The sequence below is a fragment of the Xenopus laevis genome, chromosome 5L (assembly GCF_017654675.1).
Source record: "Xenopus laevis strain J_2021 chromosome 5L, Xenopus_laevis_v10.1, whole genome shotgun sequence".
In the NCBI taxonomy this organism is placed as follows: domain Eukaryota; kingdom Metazoa; phylum Chordata; class Amphibia; order Anura; family Pipidae; genus Xenopus; species Xenopus laevis.
In genome coordinates, this window is record NC_054379.1 from 21,925,269 (window position 1) to 21,948,909 (window position 23,641).

General features: G+C 40.9%; 1 protein-coding gene across 2 annotated transcripts in view; it reads right to left on the minus strand.

Annotated features, from left to right (window-relative positions):
- LOC108716513 (disheveled-associated activator of morphogenesis 2) overlaps positions 1–23,641 on the minus strand; it is a 145,535-nt gene that overhangs the window by 25,204 nt on the left and 96,690 nt on the right. For both annotated transcript variants that reach the window (XM_018262697.2, XM_018262698.2), the window contains exons 15-20: positions 18,700–18,807; positions 13,668–13,697; positions 11,746–11,852; positions 5,469–5,553; positions 899–1,005; positions 140–228 (exon numbers count right to left, since the gene is read on the minus strand). In XM_018262697.2, the coding sequence (XP_018118186.1) occupies positions 140–228; positions 899–1,005; positions 5,469–5,553; positions 11,746–11,852; positions 13,668–13,697; positions 18,700–18,807 (526 nt within the window). The remainder of the gene's footprint in view (positions 1–139; positions 229–898; positions 1,006–5,468; positions 5,554–11,745; positions 11,853–13,667; positions 13,698–18,699; positions 18,808–23,641) is intronic.

Genomic DNA, 23,641 nt, shown 5'->3' on the forward strand with positions numbered 1-23,641 from the left:
ACATCAGTAAACACTGATTGTAACTTACAGTATGACACTAGGCACAGTTATTATAGACTGTAATTATATTTTACAGGCTACTTTTCTATATTTTCAAATTACTATCACTGAATCCATCAAGCTGACTATATAATCTCACCTTCAACTTTGGGTTTGGTTTCTGCAAACCTTTCTGGTAACTTCTTCTTAAAAAACAAAGCCTGAAGTCGCTGCTGATAGTGATCAATCCTAAGGAAACAGAAGATCAATAAAAAACATCAAGTTTACATAGCAACACACATCTAACAAGGTAACAGAATATACAGATAATGGGGCCCTGAATAATAGTTGGTAATATGGACCAGTCACAGATTTTCTTGAGCAGTGATCTATGGAGAATGACTTTTGGGGGAGGACATATTTTGGGGTTTATGTGTTTGAGGAAAAAAGGAAAGCCTCCCATAAGGTTTGGCCAGATATCAGTTGGGATGGCTGACAAATATGAAAGGGTATGGAATGCATTAGGCAGTGGTTGGGCTCCTCTATTAATGGGCCTGCAGATGCCTCCCAGTAATCAGATTTTTGGCCTGGATCAGACCAAGGTAGCCAATCACCTAGTTGGCCAAAACAGACATAAATCTGTTAGACCGTTTTATCAATACTGCAGTTCAGAGCTTTGGACTCCCCAACTCGGTATGAAGGAGAAACTTGCAGCACTTGATCTAGGTGGTTTCATAACCCTGGGTTGGGGTCAGCAAGAAAAGTATTGATAGTAACCCAGGACTCGGACCTAGAAACATAATTTCTTTGTGTAGGGTCAACTGGGGATGCAATGTTACACCCCTGACACTGCCCCTTGGGATCGCTTGAGAAACGAGCTTGGCTGAAAAGCAAAGGTGGTCAGAGCCAAAGTTTGTACCTGCTCATTTCATACAGGAATCGGTCTGCCCGAGCCATTCGATCAATTTCATGCTTGTGCTCTTCCAAGAGGTCGATGTCGCCCTTCTCAGGAACAAATTTCAGTAGCTGAATGGAAAAAATACAGCTCACATGAAAAATTGCATTTCCAGATATAGGGGTATATTTATCAAAGAGTGAAGTTAATAGTGAAGTTCCGCCACTAGAGTGAAATTCCGCCACTTCCCATTCATTTCTATGGGGTTTTGAAAGGCGTATTTATCAAAGGGTGAAATTTCACTTTCACCCATTGATAAATACGCCTTTCAAAATCCCATAGAAATGAATGGAGAGCTGCGGAATTTCACTCTAGTGGCGGAACTTCACTCTTTGATAAATTTACCCCATAGTGTATTTTCCTTGTCAGCATTCAGGGGAGATTCACCAAAGCCCCTCTTCAAAGCAAATGAATCTAATAACACAATTTTTGGTTATTCTGCAACAAGGTAGGGCAGCAATATGAAGATGATAAACTATCAAAGACGATGAGTTAATTAATGCGAGTTGGGGGTTACCTGACTATGGAAGTATATTATAAGGGTTCCTAGTGTGGATTCCTACAGGGTATAAGAACACGCAGTCGCCTACAGTTAATAATCGGCTACTTTAGGGTTAATGGGGAAGCTAAGTGGAAATATCTCACTAACAGGAACAGACAATGACCCCCCCAGTTCACAAAATGGCACAGGCTGGTTGTACAAAAGAGATACAGTGAATCAGATAAGGCCCCAGGCCAGAGGATCATTCATCTCATTATAAAAGCATTCTGCCCCGTCAGGACATTTTTGGTGCCCTCTTCTTTCTAAGAAACCCAATCCTATAATCCGGCTCTTTTCTGCTCATCATTTGTGATATAATGGGGCATTCATCTGAAAGGCAGACTGCTCAGATCGTAACTATTACTCTAGTCAAGGCTAACGGCAGAGAGGTCAGTCCGATAAATTGGATGTTGTGACCTACAGACAGTGTTTGTCTTTCTATAAATAGGCACATACAGCATAGTAACTTGCCATTTGGATGGTAGAGAAGGAATGTGCCTGGGCCCCAGTGTTGCCTATAACATAGTTACATAGTTAAATTGGGTTGAAAAAAGACCAGAGTCCATCAAGTTCAACCCCTCCAAATGAAAACCCAGCATCGATACACTCACATAAACTGTATACACCAATATCTATGCTAATTGTAGATCTTAGTATCACAATAGCCTTTGATATTATGTCTGTCCAAGAAATTATCCAAGCCATTCTTAAAGGAGAAGAAAAGCCTAAAACTAAGTAAGCCTTATCAGAAAGGTCCATCTAAATATACCAGTAAACCCCCAAAGTAATGCTCCTCTGAGTCCTCTGTCAAAAGAAACACTGCATTTCTTTCCTTCTATTGTGTACACATGGGCTTCTGTATCAGACTTCCTGTTTTCAGCTTAAACCTCATTGGCCGTGGGCGTGAGCATGCTCAGTTTGCTCCTCTTCCCCCCCTCCCTGCTCTACTGTAATCTGAGCCCAGAGCAGGGAGAGACTCAGGCAGGAAGTGATGTCACACCATGTTAATACTGCAGCTCCTATTCTAAACAAACAGAGAGTTTCTAGAGCTTTTTACTCAGATATGATAAAACATTCTACAGAATAAATATAGCATTCTAGCTTGCACTATTGCAGCTAATCTATTGGCAATAAAATGCCTCCGTAGCTTTCCTTTTCTTTTAAAGGCATTAACAGAATCAACATCACAACATCACCCGGCAGTGCATTCCACAACCTCACTGTCCTGACTGTGAAGAACCCCCTACGTTGCTTCAAATGAAAGTTCTTTTCTTCTAGTCTAAAGGTCCGGTGCGGTGATCGTCTTTATGGGAAAAAAGCCCCCCGTTATCTTTCTATAATGTCCTCTAATGTAAAGAGCAATCATGTTCCCTCGCAAACATCTTTATTTCTAGATAAAACAACAACAAAACTCAATTTTGCTCTTGTCCTATTGTCATTATGTTTCCCTACAATCTCCATCTTGACCTACTGCCTCCATTTTGCCTCCTACATTCTCTATTATGCCCCATTAGTTTGAAGCAAAAACAAATATATATAGTTATATCTAGTTATGCCACTGCCATTATCCAGAAAGATCTGAATTATGGGAAGGCCATCTCCTATAGGCTCCAGTTTAATTAAATAATTTGGTTTTTTTAAAATGATTTCCTTTTTACTGTGTAATAATGAAATGGTACCTTCTATTTGATTCTTATTGGTTACATTTTTCTTGGTAGACTTAAGGTATGGACATCAAAATTACGGAAAGACCCCTTGGTGGTATGGGATCCATTATCTGGAAACCCATTCTCCAGAAAGCTCCAAATTATGGGAAAGCCATGTCCCACTGACTTCATTTTAATCAAATAATTCAAATCTTTAAAAATTACTCACTTTTTCTCCATAATAATAAAACAATACCTTGTACTTGATCCCAGCTAAGATATAATTAATCCTTATTGGAGGCAAGACAATCCTATTAGCTTTAATTCATGTTTAAGTGATTTTTAGCAAACTGATGGTATGGAGATCGAAAATATGGAAAGGTTCCTTTTCTGGAAAACCCCAGATCCCAAGCATTCTGGATAACAAATACCATTTTTATTGAAAAGAAGCATAACACTCCACCTCTGACTCGTACCACCCAACATTTCTATGTTATAGCGACAGATTTTGGGACTTGAAGTCCCTCTGCTTCCTGTGGTGGGCGTTGCATAGATTTTCTGTATAGCAGATGGCCATCAAGTCCCAAAATCCATCACTTTAACATAGAAAATTGTGAGGGAGGGATTGAGTGACTGCCAGCCTTAAGGTGGCCATACACAGGGAGATCCACCCCAAATGAGCTGATCTCTCCCCGATATGCCCACATTGAGGTGGGCGATATCGGCCTGATCCAATTGTGGGCCCTAGGGCCCAACGATTGGATCAGAATGGAGGCCATACAGGTGGTCGGATCGCGGGACCACATCAACGAACAGATGCGGCCGCGATCTGACTGTATTTTTTATCATGCCTGATCAACATCTGGTCGACTTTCGGCCAGATATCGATCGGGGAAGCCCGTCGGAGGGCCCCACACAGGGGCCAATAAACTGCCGACTCTCGACCCATGAGGCAAACTATAATGATTTCCTCCCAATCTGAGCAATTATGTTACCATATCTGTGTTAAAAAAATGTGTTGAAGCTCTAAATCAGGGGTCTCCAACCATTTAGCCACTTTCAAAAATAAAAAGAGTTGTGGAGCAACACAGTCATGCAAAACGTTCCTGGGGTGCCAAATATGGGCTGTGATTGGCTGTTTTGGACTATATGGACTTGTAGCCTACAGGAGGCTTTGTCTGGCAGTACATCTGGTTTTTATACAACCAAAACTTGCCTCCAAGCCTGGGATTCAAAAATAAGCTCCTGCTTTGAGGCCACTGAGAGCAACATCCAAGGGGTTGGTGGGCAACATTTTACTCATGAGCTACTGGTTGGGGATCACTGCTCTAAAGGGAAGGGGCATTATGTGGATATAGTATGTATTTAAAGGGGAACTTTACAATTAATAATATAAATACAACTGATAGAATCATTAGAACATGAGTGAATAATATCAGTGAGAAGACTGTAGAGAAAAAGGTAAGGCCTAAGGAACACAAGTCACACTGAGATCTGCACTTGGGTTGTATCTGCAAATAATAGAAATATCTATCCGACAGGAGCCTAATGTAACATCACATCCCTCTCTGACAAAAATTAGGAAATGGAGGTGGAATTTCTTTAGAAACAATTGCAAATCAGATTATCCATATGCTTTGCCGGCTGCCTGGGTCAGGGAGAGAGATAAAAGAATTAGCCGCAAGATTCCCTGCCTGGAACAAATCAGTTTATGGATCCTACTGACTCTACTGAGCCTCATCATCATTTGCAACTGTTTGCAATTAGATAAACACAGGCATAATACATTTAAAGGAGCAGTAACATCTGTGCAGTGATGTCGATTCATAAATGGTTTACTCCGTCTCTCTAGGGATGGAAGCTGCCATGGTGTTGATCCTTTTAGCCATGGTGCCTAGGCCAGCCATTCTTATATTATAACTGAGGTTGGGAAAAGTTATATGATTATTACACATCAGTTTAAACATCACAAAATATATATTTATTATGATGACAGTAGCCAATTTAGTCAGAAAAGAGAGTAGAAAATTCCTATAATTTCAACCATGATCACCAGATTAAAAAATCTAAAATGTCTTAAATTAATCTATTGCCACCATTATACATAAGGTACTTCATATCTTCTGCACAAGAACCCTTCCTTTGCTGATGCTCAAACCATCCCTTAATGCACAAAGCATGGGCTCCATGTTACTGTCATTCTGTACTTTAGCATAGGACATCACACAACTGAATGAATTCAAATGCAGGGGTGTTGGGAGTTAAAATCCAATGACAGATAGAGCGACACCAGGTGGACAGTTCACATGTTGCTGCTCAGTACAAAATGTCACTCTTGTAGGCCTACCTGTTCCAACATGTCTTTTGGGAGGTCTTCCTGCTCGTCCATTTCCATAATGGCTCTCTTGATTTCCTCATTTGACAACTTGAGCCTGAAAGTGAATAAAATACGGTTACTGTATGCGAACGGATCAGTTTCCAGTGGGTAAGTGGCTTGAATTCCGGATCCATCATCTGAAAACTAGTTTCACCCGACCTGCTCGAAACGCGCCCTCCCTCCGCACCCCCGCACCCCCGCACCCACCTACCGGCTTCCTTATTGATGATGTCACAAAAGGGGCGGGTGAGCAGGCGCGCCTCTATAAAAGAAGAAGCCGGAAGTCGGAAGCCAGCAGTGTAAGGTGGTGGGTGAGGAGCAGGAAGAAGAGCTCAACCCGACCCACCTGCCACCTGCGAATAGGGGTGCGAGGTCGGCCCGAACTCGCCCGACCTGCAGAAATCAACCTCTAGATATGTAGGGGGCCCTAAAATATATTTGCTGTAGGGCCCAGTAACATCTAGTTATGCCACTGCCATTATACAGAAAGATCTGAATTATGGGAAGGCCATCTCCTATAGGCTCCATTTTAATTAAATAATTACATTTTTTTTACAATGGTTTCCTTTTTACTGTGTGATAATGAAATGGTACCTTCTACTTGATCCTTATTGGAAGCAAAACAATCCTCTTGGGTTTATTTCATGGTTACATTTTTCTTGGTAGACTAAAGGTATGGATATCTAAATTACGGTGACCTAAACTTGCCATTACCCATGAATATTGTCAGCTGTTTATAAGGGTCAAATGTGGTGGAGTCGAAAGAGATCAAAAGAGAAATGTAATGTATGAGAATTATCATTTAGCAGCTACAGGGCTGTCTATAACATCAGATTGCAAAGGGGTGCAGTTAACCGCTCCAATGGGCAATAACTAATAAGAAGTGGAACTAAAACTGAGGAATGTGGTACTCATAATGTGTCATGGGTCCCAAGGCCTATGTGCCGTCATTACAGTACAGGTATGGGACCTGTTATCCAGGATGCTTGGGACCTTTTCCAGACAATGGATCTGTAATTTGGATCTTCATACCTTAAGTCTACTAGAAAATCATGTAAACATGAAATAAACCCAATAGGCTGGTTTTGCCTCCAATAATAATAATTATATCTTAGTTGGGATAAAGTACAAAGTACTGTTTTATTATTACAGAGAAAAGGGAAATAGTGTTTAATCATTTGGATTATTTGACTATAATGGAGTCCTTCCAAAATTCTGAGCTTTCCCGATAACGGGTTTCCGGATAACGGATCCCATACCTGTAGTAGATAAGATATTTAGTCCCAGATGAAACATATGCTGTAGACTGAAGGTGCCAGGTTACACAGGGACTAGTGACTAGCGGATAAATGCGCAAATCTCACAATATTTCGCCGGAATCAGAATTTTTTGGACGCACGTTCCAAAAGTCGCTCTCATCACAATTGGCCCGCGTCAACACTATTCGGATGCCCTTTGACTTTAAATCCAGCATCAGCTTGGACGTGGGTATCAATTTCAAGATTTTTCGTTAAAATGACAGATTTTCACGTTTTTTTCGTGAAAATTTCGGATTTTCAGGATTTTTTCGTGAAAATGTCAGAATATTATGATTTTTTTCGTGAAACTTTCGGATTTCACATTTTTCCCACAAGTTTTTCGCATTTCGTGAATTTTGTGAATTTTCAGGAAATTCGCAAATTTTTCAGCAAAATGGGAAAAATTCGCCCATCACTAACAGGGACAGATAAATGGATGGACAGAGGATAGTTAGGGTGGGAGAAGTAAACCAGAGTCACTGGCAATGAGTAGGAAACCCTGTTTCAAGTAATGCGTTTAATTTATCCAGGCCCCAAAGGCATCTCTGGGCCCCTCTACTAGTATTTGAAAGTGGCAGTAGAATTTGTCTGAAGGGTAAGCCTGCACACTAAAGCTCCCCATAGACACGACAATCCGAAGTCCGACCAATCCTTCGAAATTATCGTGCGGTTAGTGGGATTTGAACGATCGTACATCTTACGATTTTTCGTCCGACATCTGTCAGGAAATTGATCGGCCAGGTCAAAAAATCTTTGTCGGTCCCAGTGCAATCTATCTATGTTTGCAGGGCCAAGCAGGCAGCTCCCCTTTGTTTTCCTGGCAAATTAGTCTTTTTAGTTGATGGTCAATTCGTACGATCGTTCCGAGAAAATCGTGGTCTCACGATGAGGATCGGATCTTTTAAAAATCTCAACATCTATGGCCAGCTCAAACTGGTTTGGGGCTTACAGACCACTAAGGACAGTTATTTAGTAGCAGACAGAGTTTTTAGCTCTGTTTTTATGTTGCAGTCAATATAAACTTAGAGATTGCAAGAGAGATTAAAGATGTTGATATCTGCCAAGGTTCCTCCAGGGAAACAGCTGAAGATCAGTTGGGGGGGGGAGCGGGAGGTAATTAAGGGTTTGTTAACAAACAGGAAATCTGAGCGGTCTCTAATTGCCATATTTGCAAATATTTGCTGAAATTATTCATTATTTGTAAAGTTTCAGAATGTTCCAATAAACAGGCTGCGGGAGGGGCTAAAAATAAGATTGGGAAGTTGTTGATCTGAGTTTATTTTTTAAATTTTCTCAAGGTTGGGGTTCAGGCTACTCAGAGCTCGGGGTCATATATAGAGAATGCCCTCCAGAACTCCATGTAACTGCTTTTCTTGGTCCAGTGGCATAAAAAATATCAATCTTGGCCCCCCCCTGCAAAAAAACTTCAAGGGGCCTGGCGCACTGCAGCACCTAAAAATTGTTTTCCCCACCAGAGCTGCAGGCAAACAAAGCCCATACTGGATAGTGAAAACAAAAATTTTTTCCATGAAAAGTCCTCTATTCAGCACTATTCAGTTTCCAGAATGCATTCATGGAGTGAGTGCCAGAGCTTACTTGTTATACACAGAGAAAACACTCCAAGTTCCATATATCTAATGGTAACATTTGTTCTAGTAGGGGGTACTTGTTTGTGCCATAGTTATGGCCATGATTTTATGGATTTCTATGTAACTTTATGATATACTGAAGTGGGGTGACTATATGATGGTTTTTGTTTTTAAATGCTAGGGTTACTGTACCTTCATGCTGGTACACAAATGAAAAGACCACTACAAAGCTCACATTTGTCAGGATCTTGCAGAAAGCCTTTTCGTACTGGAGAATCTATTCCGTAACCCAGGGGTCCCTAACCTTTATTTTACCAGGGAGCCACTTTTAAATGTAAAAAAGTTGTTGAGCAACACAAACATTATTTATTATTTGTGCCAAATAAGAGTTGTGATTGGCTATTTTTATACAACCAAAACTTGTCCCCAAGCCTGGAATTCAAAAATAAACACCTGCTTTGAGGCCACTGAGCGCAACATCCAAGGGGTTGGTGAGTAACATGTTGCTCATGAGCCACTGGTTGGGGACCACTGATCTAACCCATTCTGGAAGAAGATGTATGTTGCTTCCTTATCTTGGCTTTTTTCTGCTGCTTGAGGGATTAGGCTGTGGCTTTCAAGAACCATTAGTTGCCCAGTGACAAATCGCTTCTTCTTTGAGCGACTAATAACCCAAAACTGACTTCCCACCGACTAGAATGTAAATTGCCTTTCCAAAGTCACCTGAAGTTTCCTCGTCAGGCTCGGATTTGTGGCGAGGCCACATAGGCCCGGGCCTAGGGCGGCATTTTTCGGGGCGGCATGCCACCCAGCCGCTCTATGGGGAGCACTGGGGATGTGCTGCTCCCCAGTGCTCCAGCGCTTGCATGCCAGAAAAGCAGAAAAAGCCCATGATAAGGAAGCAACATACATCTTTGTCCAGAATGGGTTAGATCAGTGGTCCCCAACCAGTGGCTTATGAGCAACATGTTGCTTACCAACGGGCAAAAAATGTGTGAAATGCGAATTTTGAGGCAACAATTCAGACGCTGGTGGCTTTTGACGCTTATTAAAGTCAATGGGCGTCCATTTAATTGTCGCTGGCGTATTTTCGCAGGAATTTTGCGAATTTATTCGCCTGCAGCAAAACACAGAAAATCGCCACAAATTTGTGCCTAGAGGCAATTTGTCACCAGGCGATTAAATCTTCCCAAATCTTTGCATGTGTCTCTGCCCTTATAAATAGGTAGATACAAAGTTTGTTTGCAGAGTGAAAGCAAAGCACCCATGATGCACTGCAGATAAAGGTAACTATAACTATGAACTATAACCAGAAACTACCATAAGCCTTCAGTGGGATGTTAGTTACGTATGGATTGCCAACACCCCTCCATAAAACTAGCTACATGCTGAGGATCTGAGATTGAGGCTGCAATGATTTCTCCAATGCTTTGCATCGCTTAATGACATTTCAGCACAGTGCCCAATTGACACATTGTACAGCTCATGAAATGCTAAAGTGTGGTGGGGGACCAATCACATTTTCATGCTTAGGCTTTGGCACTGAACCTACAGTTCATTGTTCAATGGCAAGTGATTTGGTGGAGTGAGAAACGAAGATGAAGTAAAACAAAGGAGGAGAAAGAGCACAAAGACCCCATTCTCAGCGAAGGTGCGATATGAAATATTATTACACCCCAAGCTTCCGTACACTGTGTATGTGAACAAGAAACCCCTAATGAACGGAAAATGCTATTTCACAAGAAAAATGTGTCAGAGCCGTGTAAATAGAGGGGGGGGGGGAGAAGTAACCGCAAAGATCTATGTAAAGTTCATGTCAATTGGAAACAGCTGCTGAAGAACAATTAGAAACACAATCTCTGGCATGTAAAGGCCTGGTAAAAGGTTTAACATATGTACCATCTTATTAGCCTTATATTGTATGATCCATTTGTGTTTCCTATGGGGTATATAATGCAGCTAAGTGGCTCTGGAAGAAGCTTTAAGATAAAATGAATAGAATTGTTCAATCCATAGCCTTCCTTGTAGTAATGTACCAAAGATGCTCCAAAATGTGCCTTTAAACCACCTTGCATTTAAAAATAAGGTGGCATGTTTGGCCAGTGGCAGAACTACCGGGGGAGCAGGGGGTGCAAGCGGGCCAGGGCCCGCACCCCCTCAGGGCCCCCGGCAGCCTGTGCGCCACTTACAAATGCGGCCGCACGGAGGGGGGCGGGGCCCGGCTGCGCATCACGCACCAGGGTCCGCCCCCCTCTAGTGACGCTACTGTGTTTGGCATGTTAAATTCTTTACTCAAAGGCCATGATTTTGAAACATGTATATAAGGGTGCATTCACAATACCCTACTTGTTAATTAAAATGCAAAAAAGGCTGCAATTGGTCATCTTTTTTGCACTTTGCCTTGTGGTGGGCATTATGCAAATAGCCACAGGCCTCTGAGCTCTGAGACCTGCGGATGGTGCCTAGAATCGAGCATGGTCTGCATTAGGTTATACTCGATTATAAAGGGGCAGGGGAGGCATGTAGGCTTCCTCCGCTCCTGCCTCTTATTTGAGTGTAATTTGCATGTGCAAGTTGGCAGCAGAAAAAGGCAGGCGGTAAGGATAGGGCCTCACACACTTGATAAAGAGCCTTGGTGCTCGAAACATGTCGTATTAAATAAAGGCACTTTTGCAGCAGAACCTCTGCGCTGTTTTGTATCGACACCTATAATTTACTACTATTGATGGCTTTGGATGGAAGCAAGGTGCCGCGATACCTAAACTACAGAGGAACAAGTACCAGTTTATTATATTTACTACGTAAGGATAGGGCCATCGTCTCTATTTGCTGAAGGCAGGCTCATATTTTTATTTTAGTACTCTGTTCAGAAAGCAACAACCCCAGGGGGTGCAATTGTTGTTAAATAAGCACTAAGTCGATTACTCTTGAGCCCCTTAGTGCTCTTGCACTTGTATGACCCCTACAGTGTTTCTGCCAACAAATCCTCCAGTTTAAGTAATCTTGCCTTATTGTAATAAGTCCTACTGTTTCCAGCTCAACGTACTGTCTCCATCTTGCCCTGCTGTCTATCTTGCTCTACCGCAAGCATCTTTTGTTATTGTAACTCTATTGCTTCATTGTCACTATCTTGACCTAACATTACTGTCTTGCCTCCTTGCCCAGAACTGTCATTTATATTACCTACCCTTACTGCTGAATATCAAATCTAGAGTCAGGGCCTCCAAGAGAGGAGAACCAACCAAAGTGAATAAGGTTGTGCAACTTATACTTATAGCCAATGAAGGGACAGATTCCATTCCCAGCAGCAGAATAGGCTGGTGTTAATACTGAAGGCTGTATCTCTAAAGGGACACTCACTTGGAGAGGAGGATGACACAGTTTTGTGCTCTTCGTCCATCAATGACAGACAACTCCTTGACTTTGCGTGTGGAGAGGTAAAGATCCTCCATTGAGTCCATGTCTTTCTGCAACAAAAACAAATAGGAACATCACATTAAACAGCTTTTTGTAAACAGCCTCAGCCCTGAGATTATATTGATCATACTAGACGGAAAATTGATCTGATCGTTGGCCTACCATCTGGGGCAGATTTGCTAGTTTTGCAAAGTCACCAACATGTGAAACTTAACCTTTTGTGGCCACCTTTAATCTGCTTTCTTCTGATCACTGAACCCACAAGTTTGGGAGAGGTTGTATGAAAAGACAAATTGAACTCCCAACACTTCCAAACAGCAGCCTAACATCAGAGCGGTTTATATTCATAGTTCATCATTCCAACTGCTGGATTTATGTCTGAGGTGACTATTATGTTGGGCAGCTGAACAGCAATTACTTTCTTAGCCACTGAGATGACGAATGAGGATCTAATGGGTAGCCTGTAGCTACTCGGCAAGGGAGTGTGCCAGTAGCATAGGAGCATAACCTGCTCTTTCAATAAACTGTCTTACGGAAATATGGACAGAATCGTTGAATGTTTCAGATCCTGGCTCACTCAGAGATTATTTTAGCCTACTGCATGCAGTCCCTGGGCCAAGTTCTCTTAGTAGTATCCAACTCACAAACAAGGAACTCACTATCAAGCCAATAAATCACGTCGGAGCTGCAGGACGTGACCGCCCTGAATGATTAAGAAAATCATTTCCACCCAGAATGAGAATGGTGTTGCATCACTATCTTGTCAAAAGATCAGATGTTACCCTAAAGAAAGGCACCAGTTTGGTCAATGACCCTACGTTTGTGCCAAATCTGGTCTTTGGATTGCCTAGTTTTTCTTTTTGACAGCTCAGTTGTGCCACAATTACACCAGAGATTGACTGAACAAAATCTTTGGCATGTGGGTCAACACATGCTTAGAGACAGTTTTTGGACTTTCCCCTTTAATGCTCAACATTCGTCCATCACATTCCCCTACAAACAAGGTTACAAACATATAAATATATTGCTGTATCAGTCAGTCATCCAAGACTATCTAGGGAACTGATAAATGTTCACCACAAATCTATCGTTGGCTTCTAGTATCTACCTCCAGGAGAATACATTGACATTCTATCTATACCTACGTCCCTAACTGACCTTCAGGCTGGGCCATCCCCTATCCAAAGCATTGAGTTTCCTGGGTGGGGGCAACCCCAATGTGTGAGAGCCACTGGCTTGATTATACAGTTTGGTCAGAAACTAAAATGTAACTTCCATTTCCAGCAATGGCATTGACCAATTTTGAGGATTTGAGAGCAACCGGAGTAGATGTTAGCTCTGGGTGCCACTCTTCTGGAACAGATCTCGTCTCAATTTAATAATACTGAAATCTGTGGTCTATCAGGGATGGATTCTTAAAAGAGGCATTGACTCAATAGCTCTACAGGGCCAGCGATCTAACTGTGTACCCTCTGAGCTATACCATGCTACTTGAGGGCATTAAATCAATGGCTAACACCTAAAACAGCTTTGTGTCTGCCCTTCTAGTTTTATTACAATTTTATTACAATTTTATTACAGTTTAATATGATCAAGCAAAACATTCAGCAGTAATATCGACATGTTACATGTGCAGAGCCTGCTTATGCATTTGTAATTAGGCTTGGGCCACCTCAGGGGTGTGGGGGAGAGCGGTGGAAGGGTTTCATGGAGGGTTTACATCACCTTTAATTAAAATCAAAACAGAAGAATTCTGGAATACTGGAAAAATTCCCACAGGGAAGACATGGAGTCAAACTTATTTGAAAAGATTGGGCATTTAAACAGGCAGATCTTTGACTTTTGGAATAGCCACTCCTACTCACCTGCTTGAGAGAGGTGTTACTGAGAAGATCCTGTGGAGGCAGCCATGTGGAAACCAAGAAGAAAGCATGCAATAATTAATAAATCAAACAAATAAAGCACATTACATGATGCTGAAAGCGATATCCATAAACAGATTATACTATTTCATAGATTGGTACCCAGCAAAACTGGACAGATCTGCACTGCTTGGCCAGCCAAGCAGAACTTAACTACAAAGGAAGCAGATTTTGTGGTTGCAGGGTCGGCCTAGCAGAGTAGAGGCCCTAATTAATGAGCACAATTATTATATCTTGGAAAGAATAGGTCAACTTACCAATATTTTGTGGCCCTAAATTGAATTTGCCCAGTAACATGTTGTTACTCCACTGTAGCCAAAAAACTTCAAACTATACAGTATTGGTGTTTCTGCTTCAAGCAGTAAATAAATACAGTAAATAGAACATTAACAATGATTTCTGTATATTTACATGTACTGTACGCATGCAACTGCCATCTTGTCCTACAGTCTCAATCTGGTCCTACCGTTTCCATCTTTACTTAATGTCTCCAACTGTCACCATCTTGTTTTTCTGCCTCCATCTTGCCCTGCAGTCTCCATCTTGTGCTACTGTTTCCATCTTGACTTAATGTCTCCAACTGTCTCTATCTTGTCCTTCTGTCTCAATCTTTTCCTAGTGTAACTATCTTAACTAGTGATGGGTGAATTTCTCCCATTTCAGTTCGCCAAAAAATTTGTGAATTTCCCACGTAACGCGCACAAAATTTGATAAAAATTAGTGAAAGTCGAAAATTGACACCCGCGTACATTTTGGACGTGCGTCTGAAAAGTGATTCAGCGTCAATTTTGACGTTAACGCCAATGGGCGTCCGAATGGTGTTGACGCGCACCGATTTTGACGCAAACCGCTTTTTTGAGGCAGGCAAATTTTTGCGGGCATTTCACAAATTTATTTGCCAGCGGCGAACCGCAGAAATTCGCAGTGAATTTGCGCCAGGCGAATTTATTCGCCCATCACTAATCTTAACTTAATAAAGCAATATTCTTCATCTTGCCCTATTTTTATCATCTTTTCCTACTGTCTCCATCTTGCACTAATGTCTCTATTATGTACTACTGTAACCACCTAGCCTTAATAAAACAACATGGCTCTACCTTCTTCATCTTGCCCCACAGTATCCATCTTGCCATACTCTCACCATCTGTCACCAAATGTAGCATGTAGAGTACAACAAAGGGAAGGGCATTGTACATTCTCTCTTATTTACACCCCCAAAACACATCTCTACAAACAAAAATGCAACTCCTACTCATACCTGAATAGATTACATTACTGCCTATTACAATCACATGACTCACAGCTAGGGTTGCCACCTGGCCGGTAAAAATGATGGTTGATACCAATGTTATTACCAAAAGTTAAATAAATAGGAAGGCCGGTATTTTTTTCCGGAAAAGGTGGCAACCCTACTCACAGCGCACCTTCACATTTTTAAAAGGATTTTTTTAGGGGGTTATTTATTAAAGGTCGAGTGTTAGAGTTTTTTTTACCTCGAATGGCATCTTATTTTAAACTCAAATGGTAAAAACCCAATTTTGCGTGTTTGAGTCCCGCAACCAGAAAACTCGAATTAATCGAGTTTTTTTAAAAAGTTTTGCCCAAAAAATACAACTCAAAACCTCAATTTTTTGTGGGAAAAATAACTCAAACCTTAATAAATCTGCCCCTTCATGTTGCATTTAACTTTCCATGACTCTTAAGATAACTAGAAACAGAGATAAAATTGACAGCAGTTTAGGATTATCCTTGTGGAACTGATTTGCATAAAGTAGAATCTACCCATGATTCCCCAAGAGCATTAAAATATGATCTCAGCATCAAGACATGAACGTTTTGATTTTCTCTCTGTATTTGCAACTGTACGACATTCCTGCATTCAATCTTTAAAGGGGATGTTCACCCAGAAAGTGTTTTTTTTTTCACCTGTTGTACAATGAGAAAATGTCATTTTAACCAACTTTATGATGGAGAGAATAAAAAAAGGAAATGATCTTTCTAGTCTTTTTATCATAGAGAGTAGTGTGCAATAAGGCTGAGAAGGAAATGCACTCATGAACAAACTGGTCTATGACTTCAGTGCATAAATGCTGTAATTGCTCGCAAACAATTTAATAATTACATTGTGGTTTTTACGACTGCAACTCTGAGATTTTCTCACAAAGCAAGAGTTTTAAGGATTCCATTCAATGTGCAGCCAAATGGCAGATTCCTGCAGGCAAACGTAAGGTTCATACAATTCTGGCGAGGGGGGGATAATTCAGCTACCGCGGCGAGACAACGGTATGGAGAAAAGACTCGTTCCAGCACCGCAGATCTGCAGCCCAGCATTCCCAATGATACCTCCTCTTATAATCGAATCATCTGCTATGGCCTGAATGCAAATTCCTCTCTCCAATTATAATAATTTATAGTAAGTCAGTCTTAGCTCAAGTAACCCCAGGGGCCTCTTAAATTCTGCAGGTAAGTTACCAACAACTGTGACGACTGGGCAGTAGACTAGTGATTTATCCGAAGGGCCCAGTGAGACCTGTAATTACCTTCTTACAGCCAATAACTACAGCAGTGCTTGGACTTTTTTAGTTCAACTTCCCTTGGAGGACCAACTTTTTGCCAGGGCCCCCCATAAGATCATAGCAAAGGAAATATATATATATATTCCTTAAATCTTACCCTGTCTGAACTTTAACTACCACCACCCAGAGGAGAAAGGCCCAAAGTTTGGGAACCATGGAAGCAAATGTCCCATTCTTTTTAAGAAAGTGCTAGAATACCTTAAATTCAGTATTCAATTAATTTGGAAAGCGATGCCTAATCGTATATTTAGGGGGTTATTTTCTAAAATCTGAATTTATCTCATTATTTTAAAGGGATCATGTCATCGGAAAACATGTTTTTTTCAAAACTTCAAAACGCATCAGTTAATAGTGCTACTCCAGCAGAATTCTGCACTGAAATCCATTTCTCAAAAGAGCAAACAGATTTTTTTATATTCAATTTTGAAATCTGACATGGGGCTAGACATATTGTCAATTTCCCAGCTGCCTCTGGTCATGTGACTTGTGCCTGCACTTTAGGAGAGAAATGCTTTCTGACAGGCTGCTGTTTTTCCTTCTCAATGTAACTGAATGTGTCTCAGTGAGACATGTTTTTTTTTCTATTGAGTGTTGTTCTACCAGGCAGCTGTTATCTTGTGTTAGGGAGCTGCTATCTGGTTACCTTCCCATTGTTCTTTTGTTTGGCTGCTGGGGGGGGGGGGAGGGAGGAGGCTGTCATCACTCCAACTTGCAGTACTGCAGTAAAGAGTGATTGAAGTTTATCAGAGCACAAGTCACATAATTTGGGGCAGCTGGGAAATTGACAATACGTCTAGCCACATGTCAGATTTCAAAATTGAATATAAAAAAATCTGTTCATGTCAGCACTATTAACTGATTCCTTTTGAAATTTTTTTCCCCATGACAGCATCCCTTTAATAAAAAAAGCTCGACCAAACTCCCATGCCCAATTTTGCCTTATTTATTACTAAAATAACTCTAATAAATCGGTTAGGGAAAAAAAACCTGATAGAATCGAACGAAAAGTCAAATCGCATGATTTTTTTCAGACTTTTTTCCCGAATCGCTCGATTTTTTTGGGGGTATTATTTATTACCAATATAACTCGAATAAATCGGTTCGGGGGAAAAAACAGATAGAATCGACCGAAAACTCGAATCGTACGATATTTTCAGACTTTTTTCCCAAATAGTTTTTTCCCAAATCACCTGAATTTCCAGCTAAAACCCAGCTAAATTTCCGGCTAAAAATCCGGCTAAATCCAGCCCAAACCGCGATATCTTCAAATTGGGATAGGGACACCTCGCATTGACTTATACATGACCTCAACTGGTCTGACATGGCGGATTTTCGGATTCTGGCTTTTTGCAGCGTCGGGGTATAATAAATCTTGAAAAATTTGTGGGGTTTTTTTCCACATAAAGTTGTAGTTTTTGCCCCAAAAAGCCCAACCAGATAAATTCGAGTTTAGTAAATAAAAGATTACACATGTGCTGTTCTGTAACTGATAAACTATCCACATGAAATAGACTAGTATAGAGCCATTAGAGGGCAGTGTCCACTCTAAAAACAATCACATTCTTCCTGTTTAATATTTGGGTGAATAATGTCAATTTTCACATACATCTCCTTGGGTTTGTGGGAGTTCACATTCTGGTTGAAGGTTTGAATCCCAGATTTTATGTTTGATGGCAACAACAGTTTTTTGTGTACTGGGATGGCTACAAGTGATGATAGTGGAATACACATACAGATGTACTTGTGCTGCACTCTGTAGTCTTTGATGTTACCGTGTGTCAATTTGATTTTTGATTTTACTATGTTTCTATATGGGAGGGATTTTAATGTAGTGATTCCCTTTGATCTATGCAATTTATTTAAAAGTTGTATTCTATGCTGAGAAACAGCATGTGGATCTGACTATGAATAATCTTGGGCAGGCCTACAGTATATGCCAGCTATGGTCTTTAGGTCCCTGAGCTGCCCACGACTGGGCATATCCACTTTTTCAACATAATGGCCAAAACGATTGTTATTCAGTTCAGCCAATATGTGATGTGGTGTGATAAATTGCCCAAAATGGCCCAGATCTTGGCATTTGCCAATTGGTTGAATCCCTATCAAAAAGTAAGCACATACTGAGGCAGGTTTGTTGAAATTCTACAAAATGTTCCATTGGGTAATTATCATTTTTATTATTATTATTGTAATCTATAAAGAACCTTGGATTTTAATGGAGGACATGCTTCAGGGATAACAGGAGAGCTGAGTAAGGGTCACAGATAGTTTTTTAGTATTTGTGTATTATATAATAATATTCTGTTTTCAAATCATAGGCATTTTCCAAAAATCTGTTGGACAATGAGAGTCCATAATACAGACAAAATCTTCTTTAGAATCTTCTTTCCAAGACTTACCTGGTGCCGTTGGTAAGCCGAAAACATTCTCTCTAACTCATCCAAGTCCAACATTTTGAAAGCACGGATGTCATCTATTTCATTCCAGATGGTTCCGTTGATTTTATCCTGTAAGCCAAAGAGAAACACGAATCACATTGAGTCCCAGCAGATACAAAATGACACTATTATTATGGATACTTCTTGACAGTCACTCGTAGCCAATCAGAATATCAGAACAATCACAGGGCTAGAGAATATAGCCAATCAGCGGTGTAACTACAGAGGAAGCAGACGCTGTGGCTGAAGGGGCCCCAGGAGCAATAGGGGCCCCATGAGGCCCAAATTCATGTATCATTTTAATAAATATTTATAAAACAGGTCAACCTCTAGACATTTTGGGGGCCTGAAAAAGAATTTTCTTGTGGGGCCCAGTAATATCTAGCAGGCCTGGACTGGGAGTCAAAATAGGCCCTGCCATTCCAAGTACACAGAGGCCCAAACAGCCCCCCACCAGCCCAAACAGCCCCCTACCAGCTCACTATTTGGTAACTTTCTAATGAACCACACCGCAGCCCCTCTGGCATTTGCCAGAACCCACAGATTGCCAGTCCGGGCCTGATATCTAGTTACGCCACTGTAGCCAATCAAAGCATTCTAATACTGACCAAACTAGGACCAGTCTGTGACCATCTTGAGGAGAAGAATGCTTATAACTATGCTGACTCCAACACTGACAATACATGTGAAAGCTCATCTATATAAGAGTCATTTCATTATACTTGTCATCATCAAGTAAAGGGCTGATTATTATGGTATTTTCCTTAGAGGAAGAACCAGATTGGAATAAGTTAAAGTCTTTGGAAAGGAAAGGGTCCATGACAGACCATCGTGTCTACCCCTGTTCTCTTTTCTGGTTTGTATTTAATGGTTTCTTTCATAGGAAAAGCTTGCACTTGAGGGAATGTAGGACTTTCTGTTCTGTGCTACATTGTGAAAGAACTTTTGAAGCTTTAAACACAGTGCAAATATCTTTGGCTCCAATTAAAGGCTCCTTTGTGGTCTTCATGCATTAAAGTGCTTTTTTCACACCGGAGCAGCAGAAGGTGTGAGATTTGGCCTCTTGGCAGGTTTTTCTCCCAAACTGCATTCCCTCTCAAGCAGTTAATGAAAGCACAGGAAATGGGTATAACGTTGTGCTGCAAATATTCTGCTCTGCAATAATGTTCATTTTGGAAATGTTATGTAAAAATGTGCTACTTTTGGGAAGGCTCTTGAGCAAATGAGCTGAGTTTATTTCTTCATTTTTCTGCAACCCCTTGTGACTTTGGTTTTAATAACTAGCATTTTAGGGCATTCTATTCAAAGGGGGTCATTTATTAAAGACTGTTTTTACCCCCAATTTGACATAAAATAGTATATATGTATATAAATATAGTAAACCAAAAATGCGTGTTTTATGGCAGGAGGAGGGATGGGCTTGCTTTGGCAGTAAATAGAGCAGTGAGGTATTTGCTAGGTGCATCCTCATTCCATAGACTCTGGTTATTGAGGTACTTTATTGTAATTAATCTACCATGCTTGCACTCTTAAAGGGCATGTAAAGTCTAAACTAGAATAAGGCTAGAAATGCTGTATTTTGTATACTAAATATAAACATGAACTTACTGCACCACAAGCCTAATCAAGCAAATAATTTATGCTTTCAAAGTTGGCCACAGGGGGTCACCATCTTGTAACTTTGTTAAACATCTTTGCAAGACTAAGACTGTGCACATGCTCAGTGTGGTCTGGGCTGCTTAGGGATCATCATAAAGAAAGCTGCTTGAGTTCTGCATGGCTGGGAAGTAAGGCGGGGGCTCCCCCTGCTGTTCATAAGTCTGATTGTTTCACTGCTTAGCAGTTAGGGACCATCTGACAATTCCTATCCCCAGTAGTAAATGAAGGGAGAATTTCACTGCATACAGTCAGGTTTCTTATAAAAATGGTACACATTTTTTAATTAAAGTATATTGGAGATAGGTTTCTTTTTCATTAGAATTAGAAAGAAAAAATGGGATTTTATTTTTTTGATTTTACATGCCCTTTAAACGCAACCCTGGAACTCAAGAAAAGCCAACATAAATAGTTTTATACCAGGTTGCAATAAGCTGTAAAGGGTGGTCCTGATCACAGGGGATTTGTCCATGGATGAAGGTTACTACTGCAAGAGAAAACCTGCCCTAGTTGGTCCTTCAGTACATCTTAACTGTCCATAAGAGACGGACATACATCTACACAGCCAGTGAGGGCAAATGAAAGGAGGAGAAGGAGGAGCAGGAGAGCTTCCCTCAGCCCTTTTTAACTACTCTTGCAGATATTGCAAAAAGGCTCTTCTGTTTGTTTCTGCAGATTAATATCCTTTGAGCAAAATATCTCATTTTTAAAGTGTAAATTATTAATGGACTCTTGCTTGAAAAGCATCTTGTCAAAGCTTTTGCAGTATTGCACAGCAATTCCCTTGGCAGATGTTGCAGAGGTGCTGAGGCTGATGTTCTTATTTGGCCTACAGTTAATATATATGAGTTGGATGGAAACAGACCAGGAAGGCGCAGTGCTTTGCTGCAAATGTTCTTTTTATACGACACTGTGGGGCAGATTTATCAAGGGTCGAATTTGCGAGTTGTTGGGAGTTATTTTAAACTCCCATCACCTCAAAGTTTGAAATTCGAATTAAAAAAGAGCAACCGAAATTTATTAAAAAAATCAAATTTTTCAACTTCGGGTGAATAGGCTGTATTCGATCAAATTCGATTTGATTCGAAAGTCCACCAAATGACTCCAAATTGGTTCACGAGGTCCCCCATAGGCTAAAACAGCAATTCGGCAGTTTTTATCGAAGTCGAATTTTTAAAGAGACAGTATATGATACATTTCGATATTCGAATTTTCCCTCGAAATTCTAATTTAAAAATTGCATTTTTCGATTCAACCATTGATAAATCTGCCCCTACATGTTTCGAGGCCCCTTCCATTTGGCCTTCAGTTGGCGATGGTTATTATCTAATGCTTTTACCATCCTTGGCAGTACACCCCGTCATTGCAGCCTTCTTTGGAAGCAATCAGTGATGTCTCGTGGTGAGTTATCTTTCCTTTTATATCAACAAAACTAGCCAAAAAACTGAATCCTTATGTTTTTGACTTGTGCTCTTTGTCAAAAATTTCCCTTTTCAACACTGCCGCTCAGCTGACTTAGCTTTCAGTTATAAATATCCCCTGCGTATATAATAATTCAAAAGGTTGGCATTGGCTTTTTATAGATCCTTGACAACCTTGACCTATTTCTTACAGGTATAAAAATTTGGTTGACTTTGCTTAAACAAAGTCCTTTTCAAATACTCCCCTATATCAAGCCTTCAAAAAGTTCCCCATGGCTAATTAACAGGTGTTCATTCCCATCCTACATCCATCGCATGCAAGGCACTTAGGGGCAAATTCACTAAGCGCCGAAGCGCCGAATGCTAGCGTCAATTCGCTATCGTTGGGCATTTTCGTTACTTCGCAAATTCACTAACGAACACTGGCGTAGATTCGCTAGTGTTACTTCGCACCCTTACGCCTGGCGAATTTTCGCTACGGACGTAAATACGCAAATTCACTAACGCGCGCAGTGTACTGAACGCTACCTTTTACGCTAGACTTCCTTCGCCACCTCAGACCAGGCGAAGCGCAATAGAGTAGATAGGGATTGCTTCCAAAAAAGTTCAAATTTTTTCTAAGTCCCAAAAAACGCTGGCGTGTTTTCTATATTATGGGTGATAGGCTGAAAAAGATCGAGAATTTTTTTGGGGGCTCCCCTCCTTCCCCCCTACATTTCCTAACTCATGGCAACTTAACTATACAGTGGGCACATGTGTAGGGCAAAAAAAAAAATTATTTGATGTTTTGAAGGTTTCCCAGGCATTTGTAGTGATTCTACGTATTCCTCCATTGAAATTTGAATTTGGCGCCGTATGCAAATTAACCTTCGCTAGCGTAACTTCGCTTCACTTAGCGAATCAACGCTAGCGCAACTTCGCAACCTTATGCTACCCCTGTGCGCAACTTCAGATTTTAGTGAATTTGCGGAGCGCTGGCGAAACTACGCCTGGCGAAGTGCGGCGAAGCGCGGCGAAGTTGCGCCTGGCGCAACTACGAATCTTAGTGAATTTGCCCCTTAGTGCTAATGTCCTCTCAGAGAAACCTACTGCATTGAAAATCTATTTGGTTTGAGCTGCAGATTTCCATTTGTTCCCGACAATACCCTACCATGTGTCATTGCCCTTTAAAAGAATGACATCTTTCTACTCCCCAAAACTGATACATTTCTCCAATGTTATCTATTACAACGGGCCTAATTCCTTTTGCTTGGCAACATGACCTACAGGAGAAAGGATTTTACCAAAAAATGTATTACGAAAGGCCAGAATAATTCTTGGTATGAGCAGAGTTACAATGGTCTTTTGAGTTGAGCTTTATACAATAACAAATAATTGTTTCCAGAAGCTTCCGGCAAACTTGTGTCTCCTGCAGATACAAATGCACATAGCTTACTATCTGAATAAAAATAATCAGGACAATACAAAGAAAAAAGCACATTCTTCTGGCGGTCTTTCCGTCCCAGGACACTCATCCTTAATGCTCTCTATGAGGCCCCATGTGAGTGATCAGTTGAAGATGCTGGATTTTGGAGGCAGCTGTTAGCCCAAGGCAGCGTAATGTTATCGGAGTAGAACAATAGAGTTGGGGGGAGAGGGAATCTTCAAGACTCTTGGAAAGGAGCCAAGTACTGTTTATTAAACAGACAATGTTGGAAAAAAAAAGAGCTTTCAATATGAAGTCATTCGGCGCCAGACATCACAATTTCCAAGCAGCAAAATGCTGTAGAACTGTTGGAAACAAGAATGCTATTCAGTGAAGAGATATGGTGCTTTGTTTTGCACAG